This window comes from Littorina saxatilis, linkage group LG1, assembly GCF_037325665.1.
Source record: "Littorina saxatilis isolate snail1 linkage group LG1, US_GU_Lsax_2.0, whole genome shotgun sequence".
Taxonomy (NCBI): Eukaryota; Metazoa; Mollusca; class Gastropoda; order Littorinimorpha; family Littorinidae; genus Littorina; species Littorina saxatilis.
In genome coordinates, this window is record NC_090245.1 from 47,233,163 (window position 1) to 47,251,179 (window position 18,017).

Here is an 18,017-nt window from a genome sequence, read left to right on the forward strand (position 1 = left end):
GTAGGAAGCCATGGTGATGATGCCGCCCCATGCCGGCCCCAGCGAGTAGAACACCTGTAGCGCCGCCTCCACCCACACCTGTCACAACCATAGGCAACTTAGCAAAGGCAAAGGGATCGAGCTCCGTGGCCTACAAGATAAAGCCATACGTGTATAAACCTAATGGGCAGAATACACCTGCGCAGTTTCAGCGGCACAGGCGACGTACTGCATGCGCGATAGAGATTATGACGAGTACTTGGCCTGTTTTTCTTTCATGCAACGTGTAGCGGGTTGGGATAATCTGCAGTGCGTCGTCTGTCCTGCTGAAGTTACATAGGTGAGCGCCAGGACTAACAATTAGTGGCTGCCCTACCTGTGCCTAACAGTTAGTGTCAAACATGAAACCTATCTGGGGAAAACTCCAGCCAAACAGAAATCCGATTAAGATATAGAGAATATATACTACATGGCTTCCTGTGTGATACCAGTTTTACCCATGGTTGTTTTGTGGGGGTTTTAACATTGAAATGGAAGCGAAAGCGAGCTTTTCAATATTTGAAGAAACGACGATTTTTCTTACAAACTCCAAATTGCACTGAGATATTAATCGAGGCTATGACTATGAAAGTAACAAACAAACAAAATAACTTAAAAACAGACTGACTGATCGAATAACTAACTAACTGAATAACTAACTAACTAACTCACTAATCTTATATATATATACGACTAGTGTCTGTCTGGCTGTCTGTCTGTCTGTCTGTCTGTCTGTTCGCGATGCACGGCCAAAGTTCTCGGTGGATCTTTTTCAAATTTGGATACCGTATTCAGCTACACCCCGGACACAACCTCATCGATGAGATATTTCAACACGTGCTCTCAGCGCGCACAGTCTGGATCCACTACCAGTAACTCTTCCTTATCTTCTCCAGTGTTTTCAGCCGCGATTATCTCCCTTCCTCCGTGTGGCGTCAATCCATATTCCCGTTACCACGTTACTATTTTTAGAAGGTCACTGCACGTTACTATTTTTAGAAGGTCTCCAGTGTTTTGCGCGTTTATCTCCTTTCTTTCGTGCGCCGGCGAAGCTGGCGTACACCCGGCAAAGCCGGGTCCCAGGCGCAGCCTGTTATTCGGCTCTACTTCTTCCCGGCGAAGCGGGTAATCATCTAGTTAACAATATGTGATTAGTAGCACATGATCAAACATCCTGGTGTGTGTTGCTGCAATATAGTTTTGCGTGTTATATTTTTGAACTGCACGAACTGAAAATGAAACGCTGGAAAAATTGCACACGGCCAAAGCGATGCATGCGTGATCAAACAGACTGAACTTGAGAAAACAATGTTGCATTACCTGGGGGTCTAGCAGACGGCTGAAGTCAGGGGTAAGGTAATACAGGATCCCGTCCTTTGCGCCTGGCAGAGTTGCTCCCCTTACCAGCAACACAGACAGCAACAGGTAGGGCAATGTGGCCGTAACATACACCACCTGTACATCATCATTATCATCATCATCGTCGTCATCGTCATCGTCATCATCATCATCATCATCATCATCATCATCATCATCATCATCTTCATCACCATCATCCGTTCACGACCTTTTATATAACTATAGCCAAAGTGTTTCTGCGTCAACAGCCTATCTCCTCGATCTCTTGTTTGTACGTTTGTTTGTTTGTTTGTTTGTTTGTTTGTTTGCTTAGTGATTGTTTTGGGTGTTGTTTCGTGTTGTTCTTTGACTATAGACTACACACTTATTGCATGACGTGGGTGATTTTTTTCTAGTTTCTATTAAGGACAACCACAAGGATAAAACGACGAAAGCACTGGCTACAGAAATTAATTTGTCAGTTTCAGATTGCAAGGGTCAATAAAGTCCAAGTAAGGCAGACTGAGACCTTTCCCGAGGACTTGACGCCTTTGATGAGAGCGAGAAAGATGATGAGGACCACAATGCACTGCGACACGGCCAGGTACCACACCACGTGACCCGTTTCATACAGCCCGCCAGACATCTGGAGCACGTTGTGTCTGAAAAAAATGTGAAACCAAAAAAATCAGAAAACATTCAAGATATCTCTTTTTGTGTCATATTTACACCTGCCCAAATGGATATGAAAGTACTTGATGATATCGAAATTGCTCTTCATTGAGATTCAAGATCTTAATTGAGAAAAAAAAAACAGAAAACTATGCGCAGAGTATAAGAGTATAAGAGTGGACGAAAACTGCCTGATAGTTTTGCTTTGTTTTTGTTACATTTAGTCCTGTTTTGACTAAATGTTTAAACATAGACTAAAAATCAAGACGAGGATGGTGGTGTTTGTGTGTGTGTCTGTGTCCATGTGTACAGCGATTCAGAGAAAACTACTGGAACTTTCTTCGAGAAACATTCTCCCAAGTGATACCCCCATTTATTTTCATTTTTTTCGATAAATGTCTTTGATGACGTCATATCCGGCTTTTAGTGGAAGAAGAAGTGGCACTGTCACGACCGTGGACATTTTGGTCAAGCAATCTGCGACTCAGTCCGGACTATGGGATTGCATTTCAGCTTGGAAGCTTAATATTTAATTGATTATTTGCTCATTAAAGTTGTCATTAAAATCACATTTTCACCAACAGATTTAAAAATGATTGTATTGTATTCCTCATCTTCTCCTAAATCCATAAATATATGAATATGTCACATTTACTCACAGAAATAAAGAAAATCGGTGTATGCAAATCTGGTAGGCTACTACGTCGTACGTTCGCCGAGACGAGCGCAATTGCGTCTCGGTGTTCGGGTATAGGCTAGGCAAGCCTTACTACTTATAGTCTTGGTGATTACAGGGTTTCAGTGTTGATGTTTTAGTTGCAGATCGACTGATTGACTGAATGGTTTGATATATATTTCACGCGACTTGTTTGTTTTGTTTTTGTGTGTGTTGTGTGTGGGTGTGTGTTTTTGTATAATATATATTATATGTATACAAAATCAGACAAAGGAGTCAAGACTGTTTTTCTGCAGCACACGGCATCCCTTACTCAGCAAGTTCAGAAAGGTCGGCATTCGTCGTAAATTGGACCCTTGGATGGCCTTTCGAGTCATATAACTGGTTTTACTACGTACACTAAACGGCCAATCACGCAGATCTGCATTCAAACGCATCTGCCTAGTGGTGTGTTTTTTTGACAGGTAGTATACATCAACCGATAGTCGTTCGAAAAAAAAAGCATACAGGCGCTTAATGGCTTTATGAAAACTTTGTGCACAAACCACCGTCCAGCCATTTTACTGTCAAAACTTAACTAACTTCAATTGTCGAATAAGTGACAAATAAAAAAAAAATATGTTAAACATTTTCTAGGCTGTCTACTTTTTTTTTTATTTATTTCTTTTTTTTTTTATAGAAAGTAAGCATTATAATAATCTGTGTTGTGTGATGACATTAAATCACACACAACACCACTCACTGCCAAAATTCTTCAGCCGCCGATACGGGTTTGGGTTGGACTGTGTCCGTGTCATTTTCCATGACTGAAAAGAACACATAATGGCATCAGCATCCAAAGTGCATGGCTTTATTGGGTACGGAGAATATGAACTATACTTACACAAAAGCTGCAGGTCAAATAACGGCTGGACGTAAGACAATGGTGGGTGACTTACGCAGACCCAATCTCCTGGTACCTTGGACAATAATTCATGATAAGAACCATTAAATAAACAAACCTTCATCCTCTCAAGCGGAGATTTCTGGCAAACACTTATGCTGTCCATTCTCGAAAACAAAGAAGTTGTGCATTCTCAGTCAGACAAAAAGTAATATCTGGGAAATTCTGAGATTTAATTTGTGGTTCTGATTTTACAGCTTTACATACAAATACATAGCTTAAACAGAATATGACACAGATACTTTTACACTGTGGCAGATTCGGGATAAAAATTAGGTGCCCTAGTAAAAAGAAGGAAAGACAAACAGAAAGCGAGACGCACCTGCTGTTAAGTTGAGGTCACTTAAGGACACATTAAACCAGGATGACGTGTACTTCATCTCGCCAATCGTATCATTTCCGGAAGTAGAAGAGGCATTTGCTGACGTCACATTTGCTGACGTCACATTGATGACGTCAGAGTAGTCAATGCAGCGTGGCGTGTTCCACCACTGGTCACAGCGTGACCAGGGGACGGTAGCGTGGAAGGACGACGCGATGTAGTAGAGTGTCCAGGCCAGGATGATGTTGAAGTACCAGAAGTTGACCGTGGATAGAATGCACATGGCGATACCCACACCTTCACAGGCAAAGAATACAAAGATGAATTATACCAGAACTTGCCCGTACAGGCAAAACATACAAAGATAAAGTAGGGGAAGGCCTCCTAATATGGACCACTTTTTGTTTCATGCTGATAACTAGCTTGTTTTCTTGCGAAGAAGTTTCATTTTGTGTTTGGTAGTCCTTCTCTCTTAGGTTAACCGTTAGGACTAATTAGAGTGAAATAGCTTTGATAGACATTCAGCAAAAATTAAATACAGAAAAAATCACAAATGGTCCATATTAGGAGCCTGGGCGCCTAATATGGACCAGTCAAGCGGCCTTCACGAATCACTTTAAAAAGCCCCCTTTACTTCAAAATAACATGATACAACTTAGTGTACAAGTCAGACTAATTAAAATATGCTTTAGATTTATCTGTTTCGGGTCGATGAGAGCATTATTTGAAGCACACCAGGAAACTAAAGAAGCTTATCAAAAACAGAGTGAAAATAAGTGAAATTATCAACTTCCACGAAAAGAAGACTTTTTGTTATATTTTTTTTAAATCTCGAGGGCTAGTTATAGGTTATTTCCAGCAAGCTTCTTAATGAATTAATGAAAATAGCCTTTAGCTTTTATTTTCTTCGATTTGTTGAAGGTGGTCCATATTAGGGGACTCGCACATACTTTGAGGTTTTGCTATTATTTTTTACTTGCAGGAGAAACTCGGAGTCAACACTGCTAAAATGTAACAAATGCAGTCTTAGCTGTCATATATAGCCATTTTTGTGTGATAACAGCTTTGGCTGTGAACAGCAACTAGTCCGTTTTAGGCGTCAAATTTTGAGTACACTCTGCCAAAAGTGCAAAAAAGAGAAAAAAACTGACGGTTTTTAGGTTTGTGTTTCTGCTATGCTGTTTTGACATGAGCAAGTTATCCAGAGAGGGTGAATATAAGCGAATGAAATTGTTGTGAGCGCTCTAGCGCCGTTAGTTTGTCAGAACAGGAGGTGGTCCATATTAGGAGCCGGTCCATATTAGGAGCCTTTCCCCTACATTACAAGTTCACCGTGCATGCAACAACATATCAAGACAAAGCAACGGTTGACCGTGGAGAGAATGAACGTGGCAATAACTATGTTCGGAAATAACTCTGTCAAAGTTGTTGGGGTTGTGGAAGAGTTGTTTTCCTTGTTTCCATAGAAACACTGACTGGCAAGCCGGCAATGTCACGTGTAACTTGCCTCAATGTTTCTATCAAAAAGCAAGGAAAAACAATGGAAAGCAACTCTTTCACAATCCGTAAAAACCCGACAGAGTTATTTCCGGAATTCTTCTATTCCTAAATCTTTACATGCAATAACAACAACAAAATACAAAGATAAAGTATGACAAGAGTTGACCGTAGACATAATGCACATGGCAGTACCCACATAATGATACTTAGCATTCCACAAGTTGAGACGTGTGTAACACAGCATCATATAGCGCATGTATAGACAAGAAAAATACAGTTATGATGTTAATGAGAGATACACCTGCAAGAATTGTCTGTGTTATACCTTGTCACTGGCAAGAAAATAAATGTAAAGCAGGGGCGGATCCAGGGGGGGGGGGGGGGGTCCGGGCTAACCCGAACCCCCCCCCCCCCACCCCCGCTAGCCTAAAAAAAAGAAGAAAAAGAATAAATAAATATATTTGAAAATAAAGAAAAACTGATGGCTCAGATTGCATCAGATTGCTCCAGTTTCCTTGATTTTTATCAACATTTTCCGGGGGAGCATGCCCCCGGATGCCCCTGGGAGCCGGCCTTTGTCTTCTAATTAAAGTGACGGGTTTGGAAAGTAGTTGGGCAAATTGTTGGCTCGGGTTGCATTAGATTGGTCAATTGTCCTTTTCCTTGTTTTTATCAAAATTTTACGTAGGGGGGGGGGGGGGGGCGGGCATACCCCCGGCCCCCTCTAGGTCCGCTTCGCGTCGTCGAATTATCCCTAAAAGAAATTTGGAAACGCCACCTTAAAAATGATGTGATCCCCCCCTGTAAAGTGCAGGATAAAAGTACTATAATTATGACCCCAGGGTAGAAGTGGATGTCCCATTGAAAACTGTCACCAGAGTTAATAGTTTCGGTAGATTGGTTAAAATCCTTAGAGGAGGCGTTGACAAATAAAATGCCAAAGGACAAATCCTCTTTAACCATCATCCATCATATTACCCCAATCCTGTCCTTAAGAGGCCCATGTAATCCTATAGGACATAACTATTCCTCTTTACTTCTCTTCCTCCTTAAACCGTAAAGTCCCGCTCCCTATCTTAACGGCTTGAAGCCAAGGGGTTTACGAAATGGGTTGCCCATATGTTGTGACTGTTGTGTATCAAAGAAAAAGAAAGGTTACATTTTTGGAACGATTAATTCAGGACAAAACAAAACATTTTCAAGAACCTTGACTAACAAGGGTTCGCTGGGTATGTGTGTATATAGTGTGTATAGCATATACGAATATTGTTGTGTGAACAGTACATGTGGTGCTTCTTGTCCGTCTGGTTATTTGTTTTATGTAGGATGTACATTTATATGTTCAATTCTGTACATGTTCTTTTGTAAAGGGCCTAGAGCCATAGGTTAGGCACTTAAAAATGTCCAGTAATTATTATTATCATTAATTAACAGCCTTTAAAGTGGACAAACAAGTGACACAACAGACACAAATAAAGAAATGTTGCTGCGACTTATCTCAAAATGTCCCCAAGATGGTCGTAGCACTAACAAGCTGTCATCAATTACAAATCAATATTCGACTGTAGTGTATATAGTAGTGTAGTGTATATTTCTTTCTGCTTTTCTTTCTTTATTTGGTGTTTAACGTCGTTTTCAACCACGAAGGTTATATCGCGACGGGTTCTTTCTGCTGTCCATTTATAGTGTTAGCGTGAGTGATCGGTCATTGCCCCCAAACGAAAGCACTAGGAAGGTACAACAAAATGTGCTCATTAACTTTGTCTGTAACTTTGTCTGCTCAAACTGACCATTTCGGAGAGGCCAGTGGAACATTTAATTTACTTGATCATATTCGCCTTCCTGTTGTTGTCATGGGTACAATATAAGTTGTTATGTTATAACCTAAATATATACCTGAATGATGTGATGTTGTTTGGATCTGGATCATTTTTAAACAACTTTTAACATGTATAAATATACATATATATATATATTGATTCCATGCTCCTAGCTATGAGCCCGCGCGTCTACCTGTGACGTAATGTGATATGAATGGATCGAGAGATTGGTTGGTTGGTTTTTGGGGTTTAATGTCTCTTCAGCAGATGCTAGCTGCTATTCGAGACCGATGCAGTTATTTTCTTTTCCCTTCGGATCGAGAGGGAGAGAGAGAGAGAGACAGAGACAGAGAGACAGAGAGAGACAGAGAGACAGAGAGAGACAGAGAGACAGAGAGAGACAGAGAGAGAGATATTTGTTTTGATATTGTCGTCCTAATCTTGACTATTATGAGTGGACTATTTGCGCCTCGATATTTTATTTACGTTCTTACGTGTTATGTTGTTGATTGTAATGCTGTATACACCACACCTGAGTTACTCCTCGTACAGATAATAAAGTGTTCTATGTCTATGCCTATGGTAAAGGTTGTAAAGACTTGATCTCAGAAGACAAGTACAGATAGGAGACATCCGGGTTCATCCCGTTAGACTCGGTTATATGTTGTGCCTGAATGTCTCGTACTTGAGCAACGAAACAAACCTCACCCCCTGGCACATTGTACACTGTACCTCGACACACTTGATCCTTCAACGGAGTGCACATGGCGATACGTACACCTTTGCAGGCAATACAATATATATGGTTTAAACAAGTTTATTCAATAAATGCCACTGGTACTATTACCGCATACATGAAATAAGGAACATGGAGCACAACAAGCTAGGCTTATGAGCGTACTCTTAAAAGCAAATGAAATTTGGCGGACGATTTTAATATAACAAATTTGAAATAATGTCAAAATAATAATGGTAAATTATGGTAGACAAACATGTAACAATAAAAGGAAAAAAAACAAAGGAAAAAACCCAATGCTAAACTAACAACAGTACTCACACGCGCTCGCACACTCACTCGCACACACACGCATACAATGACTTCCACATGGTTGAAAATAGAATACTACCAGAACAAGGAAATGTAAACAGTACTGCACATGGTCGTTTCGAACATGGATGAGATAAATGCATTCATTATTCAAAACGTTTGCTTAATAAGATAAACCTGAATAACTGGTCAAATATCAATGCATTTTCGCTGTCTGACTTGTCTCTATTGCCATACAGAAAATCATCAGCGGTTAGCAAATCATAGTTGGGCAGTGTTGACAAGGTGACTTCACGTATTTGAAGAGATAAGGGGCAATGAAAAATATAGTGCTCCGCATTTTCAACAGGATAACCACAAGTGCATGACGGGTCGGGAATTAAATGTCTGTCAAATAGATCACTATTTAGATTGCTGATCCTCAATCTCAGTCTGCAATGGATAATTTCTGATTTTCGATCAGATGTGTATCTATACGAGGGAACAACAGAATCATCAGAACTAATACGTTTTTTTAAATAACCCAATAGAATCAAGTTGTTTTACAGTATCTGGAAGCTCATTCCACAGGGAAGTCGAAGACAGAAAAAATGACTTTTTATACAATTCAGTTCGAGAGTGGGGAGTCTGTCTGTCAAGTGGTCTTCGTCTATGGTAAGGGTTCACAGGAGCAACGAGAGGAGGCAGACGTTCTAATAAGTATGGTGGCACGCGTGCATTAACTAATTTGAAATACAAAATCAATTTGTGTCTTTTTCGCCTCTCCTTCAGTGTTGTAAATCCTGATTCATCGTACAATTTTTGGTGACTCGTGCCACGAACTGCACCTATAATGTTTCTTATGGCATCAAGATGCAAGTTTTCTAATAAAGTAGCTAATCTGTCAGAACAGTTATCCCAAATGACGTCAGAAAAATCAAAATGGGGAATAATAAAAGATTTATACATAAGTTCAAGTGCCTTTCGGCTAAGGCGATACTTATAGGAACGAAAACATGAGAGAAGAACACGTACTTTAGATATAATTGACTGAACATGTGATTCCCATTTGCAGTCGCTCTGAATCAGTACACCAAGATGTTTGTGAACGTGGTTTTCTCTCAGAATTGTTCCATCAAATACAAGAGGAAAGGTTTCAGGCATTCTATTTCCAGAAAAGGTCATCAAATCTGTTTTTAAATTATTGAAATTAACTTTCCATTTTTCCGCCCAGTGTGCAATTTTGGCTAAGTCTGCATTTAAGATCTGTGTCCGCGTGTTTGCATCATTTTGAGATAAATACAAACTGGTATCATCAGCAAAAAGTTTAATGACAGATTCGATATTAATGACAATATCGTTAATGTACACAAGGAACAACAAGGGCCCCAGAACAGAACCTTGGGGAACACCTGAACAAACACGTCCGTATGTCGATTTCCTGCCTTGGATAACAACGGCTTGTAACCTGCCTGTCAAATAATCTTCAAACCATTTTAATATATATAAGTTACAACACTCGTGTTTCTTTATATGGCTTGTATTTCAGTCGAGAGCCAGTGGGAATATTAAAGGGACTCACTCGATCGCCTCAGACCCAAAATAACCATTTCAAATGCAAAAATTTCAACACAGCCCCCACCCCCGACCTTCCGCCCGGCCAACCCCTGTGCCCCTGCCTCATTTCAGAACCCCATCCCACTCCAACGCTTGGCCCTGCCCTGTCATCACTTCTCGATAACAACCAAACTGCCAATTATGACCGACACGCTTTATTTTCAACATGCTTTACCTTTTCATACCGACCACCCGTCTCTATACAACGACCACTTTTGAGCATTCCCTTGGTCCCAATCGTATTATAAAACAAATCATGTCCAATATAGGGGGCCCGGTAGCTCCGTTGGTAGAGCACTGGCCTTGTGATCGGAAGGTCGCAGGTTCGAATTCGGGCCGGGACGGACACGGGTCAACTTTATGTGCAGACCCAGAGACGGAAGCCATGTCCCATCCCCGTGTCACCACAATGGCACGTAAAAGACCTCAGTCATTCTGCCATAAGTGCAGATGGCTGATACCACCTAAACACGCATACACTTGTGTATCTCGTCAAACGCCGTGAGGGCGTAATACTCGAATCATATAACCCATATCATATTTAACTCGTAGGACATAAAGCATTCTTTCTTTCCAAAGGCATTTAAGACCTGACGGGCAGTAAACCCCCACATTCAGTTTCATTCCTTAGGGTGGTCGTTACCGACAGGTTGCACCGTACCTTTGACGAGGGGGCAGACCATCCAGGCGTGGTAGGAGCTCCTGCCGCTGAACTGGCCTAGCGCTGACTCCAGGAAGAAGAGAGGCAGCCCCACCAACACCAGGCACAGCAGGAAGGGCAACAGGAACGCTCCTGCAACAACAACAAAACATAAACAATTATGTGATAAAGAGATTTTATGTAGTTTACATTACTTTACTCGATACAGTCGAACCTGTCTAAAAAGACCACCCAAGGGATTGAGCAAAAGTGGTCTCTTTAGACAGGTGTTCTTTATGGACATATGATTTATAGAGTCGTAAAACCCGTCGGAGATCTTTTGGGGTGGTCTTCATGGGCAGGTGGTCTTCATGGGCAGGTGGTCTTCATGGGCAGGTGGTCTTTATGTGCAGGTGGTCTTCATGGGCAGGTGGTCTTCAGGGAGAGGTGGTCTCCGGGGCAGGTTCGGCTGTACTATCCCATTGCTGGGAAACCCGGGTCGCTTCCTCACACTTGAATTAAGCTAGCAGCAACAAGACTGAGCCGCGCTACCCAGCCGATGTGTGCATGTCCTGGCTGCACTTATGGCAGAATGTCCGAGGTCTGTTACGTGCCACTGTGGTGACACGGGGGGTGGGACATGGATGCCGTCTCTGAGTCTTCACATAAAGTTGACCCGTGTCCGTCCCGCGGGCCTGGATTCGATCCCGTGACCCTAGGGTCATAAGTCAAGTGTTCTACCACCTGAGCTACCGGGCACAACATGCAGACCCACATACACCAGACACAACAGGAAAGGCAACAGGGACGCTCCTTGTGGCAGTAAAATCACACAGAAATAGAGAGTGAAGAGGCAGACCCACTTGCAATAGGCACAACAGGAAAGGCAACATGGATGCTCCCGTAGCAGTAAAAATCACACAGAAATAAAGAATGAAGAGGCAGACCCACTTGCAATAAGCACAACTGGAAACGCAACAGGGACGCTCTTGCAAGAAGAACAAAACAGGAATATTTTATTGTAGCCAAGTGGCGTACGTACCCCGTCACTTTGTGTGTGTTATCTCCTGCTCTACCCAGTTGCCTCCCCTGTCTATAGCTATTCCCTGTGTGTGTGTGCTAGTCACATTGGGTTTACATTTAAATAATGCCCTTTGTGCTAGGAAATCCCTAACTTAAAATGGTGAGAAGCAGCGGAGTAACCTCGAACCATCAGTGCCTAAGGAGTGACTAAATAATACCTGGTTGTCTTTGTGCATTGTACTTTATTGTGTGTTTACTATCGTAGAGTAGACTCTTGACCGGATTCATTTCTAATCTAGGTGGTAAGATCCCATAACTTTCCCGGCCCATTTTAGCTAGTATTATGTATCAGCTTTGACACTGCTTGTAATCTAATGAGCCTTATCCGGTGTGTGATGCAGACAGGGCCCTCTTCTCCCTTTAGCTAGTGTAACTGCTCGTAATATTTCCGGTGTGTGACACAGGGCTCTCTGCATCTTTAACTATCCCTTTCATTGGGCAGGCATTTTAAGTAGAACACCCCCCCGTTGGCTTATACAGGGTAGCCTTCCTATTGGCCTATCGCCACAGGGAATCGGAAGTGACCACTGTCGTTAAAAGAGCGAGCATAGAGTAGAACAGACAATGCGATTTGTGATAGTGAGCTGTGCGGTGCTCCTATTGGGTTGTCGTGAACCGGTCTAGCGTGTAGTTTGGCGCGACGTTTGTAATCGGTCGACTTGTGATTTTGAATTCGTGCTCTTGTGTTTCGCGACTAGCGTCAGCAGCAGTTTTGTGTTTCTTTTACGTGTGCTCACTGAGGAGAATCTGTAAGTAACTAAATGCTTTATTCATTCCTTGTGCTTTATTCTTATGTTTCATTTGATGCTATGATGTTTGCATATGTACATTTTGCCGCTGATTTGGTCCCGGGCGATGTCCGACCGGTCACGCGTCAGAGTTGATGACGCCATTTTGATCTATCGGAGAGATGTGTTTTCTAGATCAGTTTCTAATTACTTTCATGATTTGACGCTGAAATTGAGCGTTAATAACTTCTAATATTTGATGACCAGTTGTTCTAAAGTTGTTTTAGAGTCTTGTGAATTAAAGACTCGTAAGAATCAAGTAAGGCAGACTCGTTCTCATACGTTTCGTTTTCGCTGAGAAAAAGCCTGTCTCGCAATATTTTATGTCGAGAAGACACATGTGTATCGTTGCGATTTTTTCCCCATTTCATCACATATTATTTCTGGAGATCAGTAAAGTCTGAGCAGTAGTCGGTTAAAAGTCCAAAGTTAAGCCCTCAGTGCCACTGGCCCGTAAAGCTACCTATTTACGATTTATGAACGGGAATTATGGTTGACACATATATTTTGGGTAATGAACTCGTATCATGAGTTTGATGAATTCAGGCATGAGAATGATAGAGATCTTCTGAGTTAAGATCTCAGACAATAGGAAGGTACTGTCTACAGGCGGATGCACATTTTTAACTATTAATTCCCATGTTGCACTTTAAAGGCGGTTGCCTGCAGAAGAACTTTGCGACTGATTTAAACCTAACATTTTGTGCAGTCGCATAGATGCAAAACAGACTTTTAATCTAAAGCGTTATGATTTAGTCGCGCTTCCCTGTAAAGTAATAGACTGTTGTCTAACGCTTCATTTTGAAGCATGGGAGCTTGCGCTTACCCCATGCCTGAGTTATCTTTCTTATTCTTGTCGTTATTATTCAACTCGATGAAGATGTGTCTTCATGGTGATGAACACGCTTAATAATAACAATTATTTTGCACTTGCGGTTCATGCAGTTGGTTAATTTATGTAAAGCATTTTCCTATGCAAGGCTTAGGCCTAAGGGAAGATGTTGGTTACTTTCCTTGACATTAGCTGTTGTGGAGTTGTTAAACTCACTGTGGATTCTCTTTCAGAGAATGCTGTGTGTGCAGGATTTGGGCTAAATTAAATTGTTACTTGTCTATATTTGTCATGATTATTTTGACAAATTATATATTCATTGGTTTATGCTTTGTATTATGTCATGTGTGACTTAGAAGGCATGTTGTTTATAATTGTATTTTCTTTTCTTTTTAGTGCCTTCTTCTTTACACTGCTTTCTGGTTTACACCAGAAATTCTGGTCTTATATATATATACTGCTTTCTGGATTACATTGTTTCTGGTTGATACCAGAACTCATAGTTATATTTCTTGCTACTAGAATAATTACCTTATAACACTATTTCTGGTTTGCACCAGAAATACATATTGTTTCTGGTTTTACACTAAATACATATTTTCTGGTTCTGTTATTGTTTCTAGCTGATTCTGGTACTGGTAGATATCAGAATTCATAATTGCTATTTCTGGTTAGATGTAAGCATTGCTATTTCTTGTATTAGAGTTCTGTTCATTGTTTCTAAATTATAACTTATAGATAGCATTGTCTCTGGTTGCTACCAGACTTAGCTAAACTGTTTTGGAACATTTCTGATTTAGATAAGCTACCTGAGTGGTTATTTTTAGTTACATTTTGCTTCAATAAAAGATAAGTTAAGATAAGTTAAAGCAACCTCTGTCTTTGGTGTCTTAATTGTATGCTCCTCTGCCTGTGCTATATATCCTTGTCCTTCCACCCGACCTTCCCACATCATGAAGAGAAGAAGACCCATATTATACACAAGACACAACAGGAACGCTCATGTGGCTTTACAAACTCACGTGAATAATAACTGAAGAGAGGCTGACCCGCCAACACAAGACACAGCAAGAAAGTCAGCAGGAACGCTCCTCACAGCAGTAAAAAGCAAAAATAACACACAAAAATACAACACGCACATGAATAATGAATGCTCAGAGGCAGTCCTACAAACACTAGGCACAACAGGAAAGGAACGTTCCCATAGCAGTAAAGACACACAGGAATAGGCGAGGAAGAGAGGCAGTCCCACCATGTACCAACTCTCTGGGCACAACAAAAAACGCAACATGAAAGCTCCTATGTAAGAAGGACAAATCATGAATATGTAATGAGTGGCAGACCTCTTAACATCAGACACAGCAAGAAAGGCAACAGGAACGCTCTTGCAGTTATAAAAACACAGGAATGTGTGATGGGGAAAAGGCAGAACTGCCAACACCAGACACAACGTGTGTGTGTGTGTGCACGGTGTGCGTGTGTGTGTGTGTGTGTGAGTGAGCGTGTATGTGTGTGAGTGTGTGTGCATGTGCGTGTGTGTGGGGGGAGGGGGTACGTGTGTGGGGGGTGTGTGGGGTGTGTGTGTGTGTGTGTGTTTTTGTCTGTTAGTGATACGGTGTGTGTGTGCGTGTGCGTGCGTACGTGTGTGCGTGTGCGTGCGTACCTGTGTGTGTATGTGTGTGTGTGTTTATGTGTGTGTGTGTGCGTGCGTGCGTACGTGTGTGTGTGTGCGTGTGTGTGTGTGTGACAGTGTTTGTGTGTGACAGTGTGTGTGACAGTGTGTGTGTGTGTGTGTGTGTGTGTGTGTGTGTGTGTGTGTGTGTGAGTGTTTTAATTCTTTGAATGCGTCGTTTGCTGTTTTGTCATTAAATCAATATGTCCGTACACGTGTAACTGTCATTTAAGACGAACGTATGTGTTTTCGATCATCATTGTCAAAGCGAACGTCAATACCTGCAGGACTTGCGTATGAGAGAAAGAGAGAACCTCTTTTAACTTGCAAGTTGGCTATTGACGTTCTCTTTGGCCTCGACAAATCGTGGGAGACAAAAAAAAAGGGAGAGAAAGAAACACACACAAGTAGGCCTATACACATATACACACATACACATTCATGCCCGTTCACGTTTACGTCCTGAAGCAGATAATGCCACTAAAGTACCACAATTCTAAACTTTGTGAAGGTATACTAGAATCTATTCGGACATCGCAGATTGAAAACATTTTGAAAGAGCACTTACACTTCACTCAACATACATATTTTTCAGAGTACGACTACGTGTACCTTTTCTGATGCCATTTTTCAGACTGAAGATAATAACGTTTCGCAGATCTTTGCAAAGATGTCTTGGTCAATTGTTTTATTGTTTTTTCTAATTGTGATTTTTGTGGACTCTGCTTCGAATTGTGTCAGTTTTGGGATAAAATCGTGTGGATGATTCAGGAAAAATGTTGAGAACCTGATCTAATTTTAGCCTACAAAAACGTCACGTTTTTTCGCTATTTTTGGAAAGACACGTTATTTTGGAACAAGGGTGCTAAAGTTCGTCTGTTACGCCATTCTGACGGAAGAAAATGTCGGCAGCGATACAAAATCACGAAGAAGAATAAACACAAAGTGTCTGCCTTTACCGCAACAGCAGAACTGAACAATGTAACAGTCTGCTTGATTTTATTCCAAACCTAAAGACTGCTGTAAAATGTTATCAGAATCGAACTATTTTGACGGAACTATACGCGGCCTTCGCATAAAAATCACTCACCTGAGCAGGAAGACTGTTGGAGACATTAGGATTTGATCAAATGTGAAACAAAAACATGTTTTTGTGTGTGAAAAAGAAACATACAAAAAGTGGAATAAATTGGTTGCACACCTCATCTCAGTGGATATTAATAATATGGGTCTCAGCTCGCGGTCATGAAAAAGCACACTCAAGCTCGCATTTTTCATGACCCACTACAGCTAACTTCAACCAATATTTGTATTATCCACTGAGATGAGATGTGTAACCTCTACTTATATCACATTTTGAAAAATAAACTTGAAATCTCACCTCCTCCATTCCTGATGCAGATATAAGGGAAGCGCCACACGTTCCCAATTCCCACAATGTATCCCATCATGGTGAGAATGTATTCCCTCTTCTTGCTCCACGAGTGACGTGTATGTGTCCAGTACTCCTCGTCCCCCGCGTCAGTGTGACCATTTCTCTCCTCCTCCTTCGGGGTTCTTCCTCCTTCTGTCTTCTCTCCATCTTTTTCTTCATCCAGCAATACTTTCACACAATGGCTGTCTTGCATGAAGCTGGCAGCGGCCATTTCAACCTGGACAGTAAAAACGAAGAATGATTGCAGTAAGGCTCACACCTTTTTCTTCTGCTGAGAATGTGTCAGCCTTGAAAAAAAAACACCAGCAGAGTGAAATCTGGTTTAGTCTGTATGCACCGTTCCGCTTGACGGTTACAGTCTAAACTCCGTATTCCTCTTCTGTGGTTGTGTTAAGCCTTGCACACAATAACGACCGACAGATAGCTGTTACACACAGAAATGTCACGGTTCTATGCAACGTTCTAGCTTCAGCGACACAGGCTGTACGCAGTCCAACGCCGTATATTCTTCTTCTGTGAACGTGTGCAGTCTTGCAAAAGAAGAGCCGACAGATAGCAGGTACACGTAGAAAGGTTCAAGGCGACGTTGTGGCTTCAGTTACACAAGCTGTACGTAGTCCAACGCCGTATCCCTGCTTCTTCTGTGAAGGTGATCAGCCGTGAATAGAACAGCCCAGCGATTAAGCTGGTACATATATTTGTGTTCTGGCACAGTTCTCGCTTCATAACTATCAGTTACACAAGCTGTCTGTAGTCTAAACGCAGTACTCTTCTTCTTCTGTGAAGCTGCTCAGCCTTGTAAAAAAAAAAACATATTAAAAGAAAGCCGAGAGAAATCTGGTACATGTAGTTATGTTCTGTGTCGCACAGTTCTTATAAATTTGCGTCAGTAATCAAAGCTGCAGTGGTCTGCCACTCTTAATACTGTCCGAATAATGTTATGACAGGTTAAAATCTGTTCTTGAATAATATCGCGTTGGTGACGTACTGGTTCTATAGGCCTGGAAGTACGGCCTTGTGCTTGCTTCGCTCTACTGACGGTTCAGCTGCGGGAGAATTCTTAAAGCAACAAGACCCCTTAAGAAAGGTCATGACAAAGCACCGGATCATTAGCGCATTATATTTGTGTTTATATCCTGTCGTTCAGCTTGTTGCAAAATCTGATCGTGACAATCGAGAGTGAATGAAATGGTGGGTTTTCTCAAAATCAGTGGACTGTTGAAGGCGCTTTTCTGATTGTTCGTGACCAATTGAGTTATTCTAGCACCCATTTTGATTCTGTGACATCTATGAAATCTTACAGAAAAGGAAACAAACGTTCATAAATGTAGTTGATTCTGTCTGTCTGTTTGTCTGTCTGCCTGCCTGCCTGCCTGCCTGCCTGCCTGCCTGCCTGCCTCTCTCTCTCTCTCTCTCTGTGACCTCCTTTTGAAGGTTAACTTTTTGAATTTTAAATTTTTAATTTTTTAATTATATAATTGTGTGTCTATGCGTCCCAAGGACAGATTGTAAGAAAAGGCGTTGCCTTAAATCTTAACCCTTGTTAAATAATGTTCAATTCAATTCTCTCTCTCTCTCTCTCTCTCTCTCTCTCTCTCTCTCTCTCTCTCTCTCTCTCTCTCTCTCTCTCTCTC

General features: G+C 41.5%; 1 protein-coding gene across 1 annotated transcript in view; it reads right to left on the reverse strand.

The window, feature by feature from the left end:
* The window catches only part of LOC138971637 (sodium- and chloride-dependent glycine transporter 2-like), a 26,493-nt gene extending 9,199 nt beyond the window's left edge, over window positions 1–17,294 (reverse strand). Inside the window, exons 1-7 of the mRNA XM_070344407.1 lie at window positions 16,330–17,294; window positions 10,595–10,726; window positions 3,970–4,266; window positions 3,447–3,510; window positions 1,886–2,018; window positions 1,339–1,473; window positions 1–78 (exon numbers count right to left, since the gene is read on the reverse strand). The exon at window positions 1–78 is cut by the window's left edge and continues 26 nt beyond it. Of these exons, the coding sequence (XP_070200508.1) occupies window positions 1–78; window positions 1,339–1,473; window positions 1,886–2,018; window positions 3,447–3,510; window positions 3,970–4,266; window positions 10,595–10,726; window positions 16,330–16,594 (1,104 nt within the window). The 5' untranslated portion in view covers window positions 16,595–17,294. The remainder of the gene's footprint in view (window positions 79–1,338; window positions 1,474–1,885; window positions 2,019–3,446; window positions 3,511–3,969; window positions 4,267–10,594; window positions 10,727–16,329) is intronic.
* Between the last annotated feature and the right edge of the window lie 723 nt (window positions 17,295–18,017).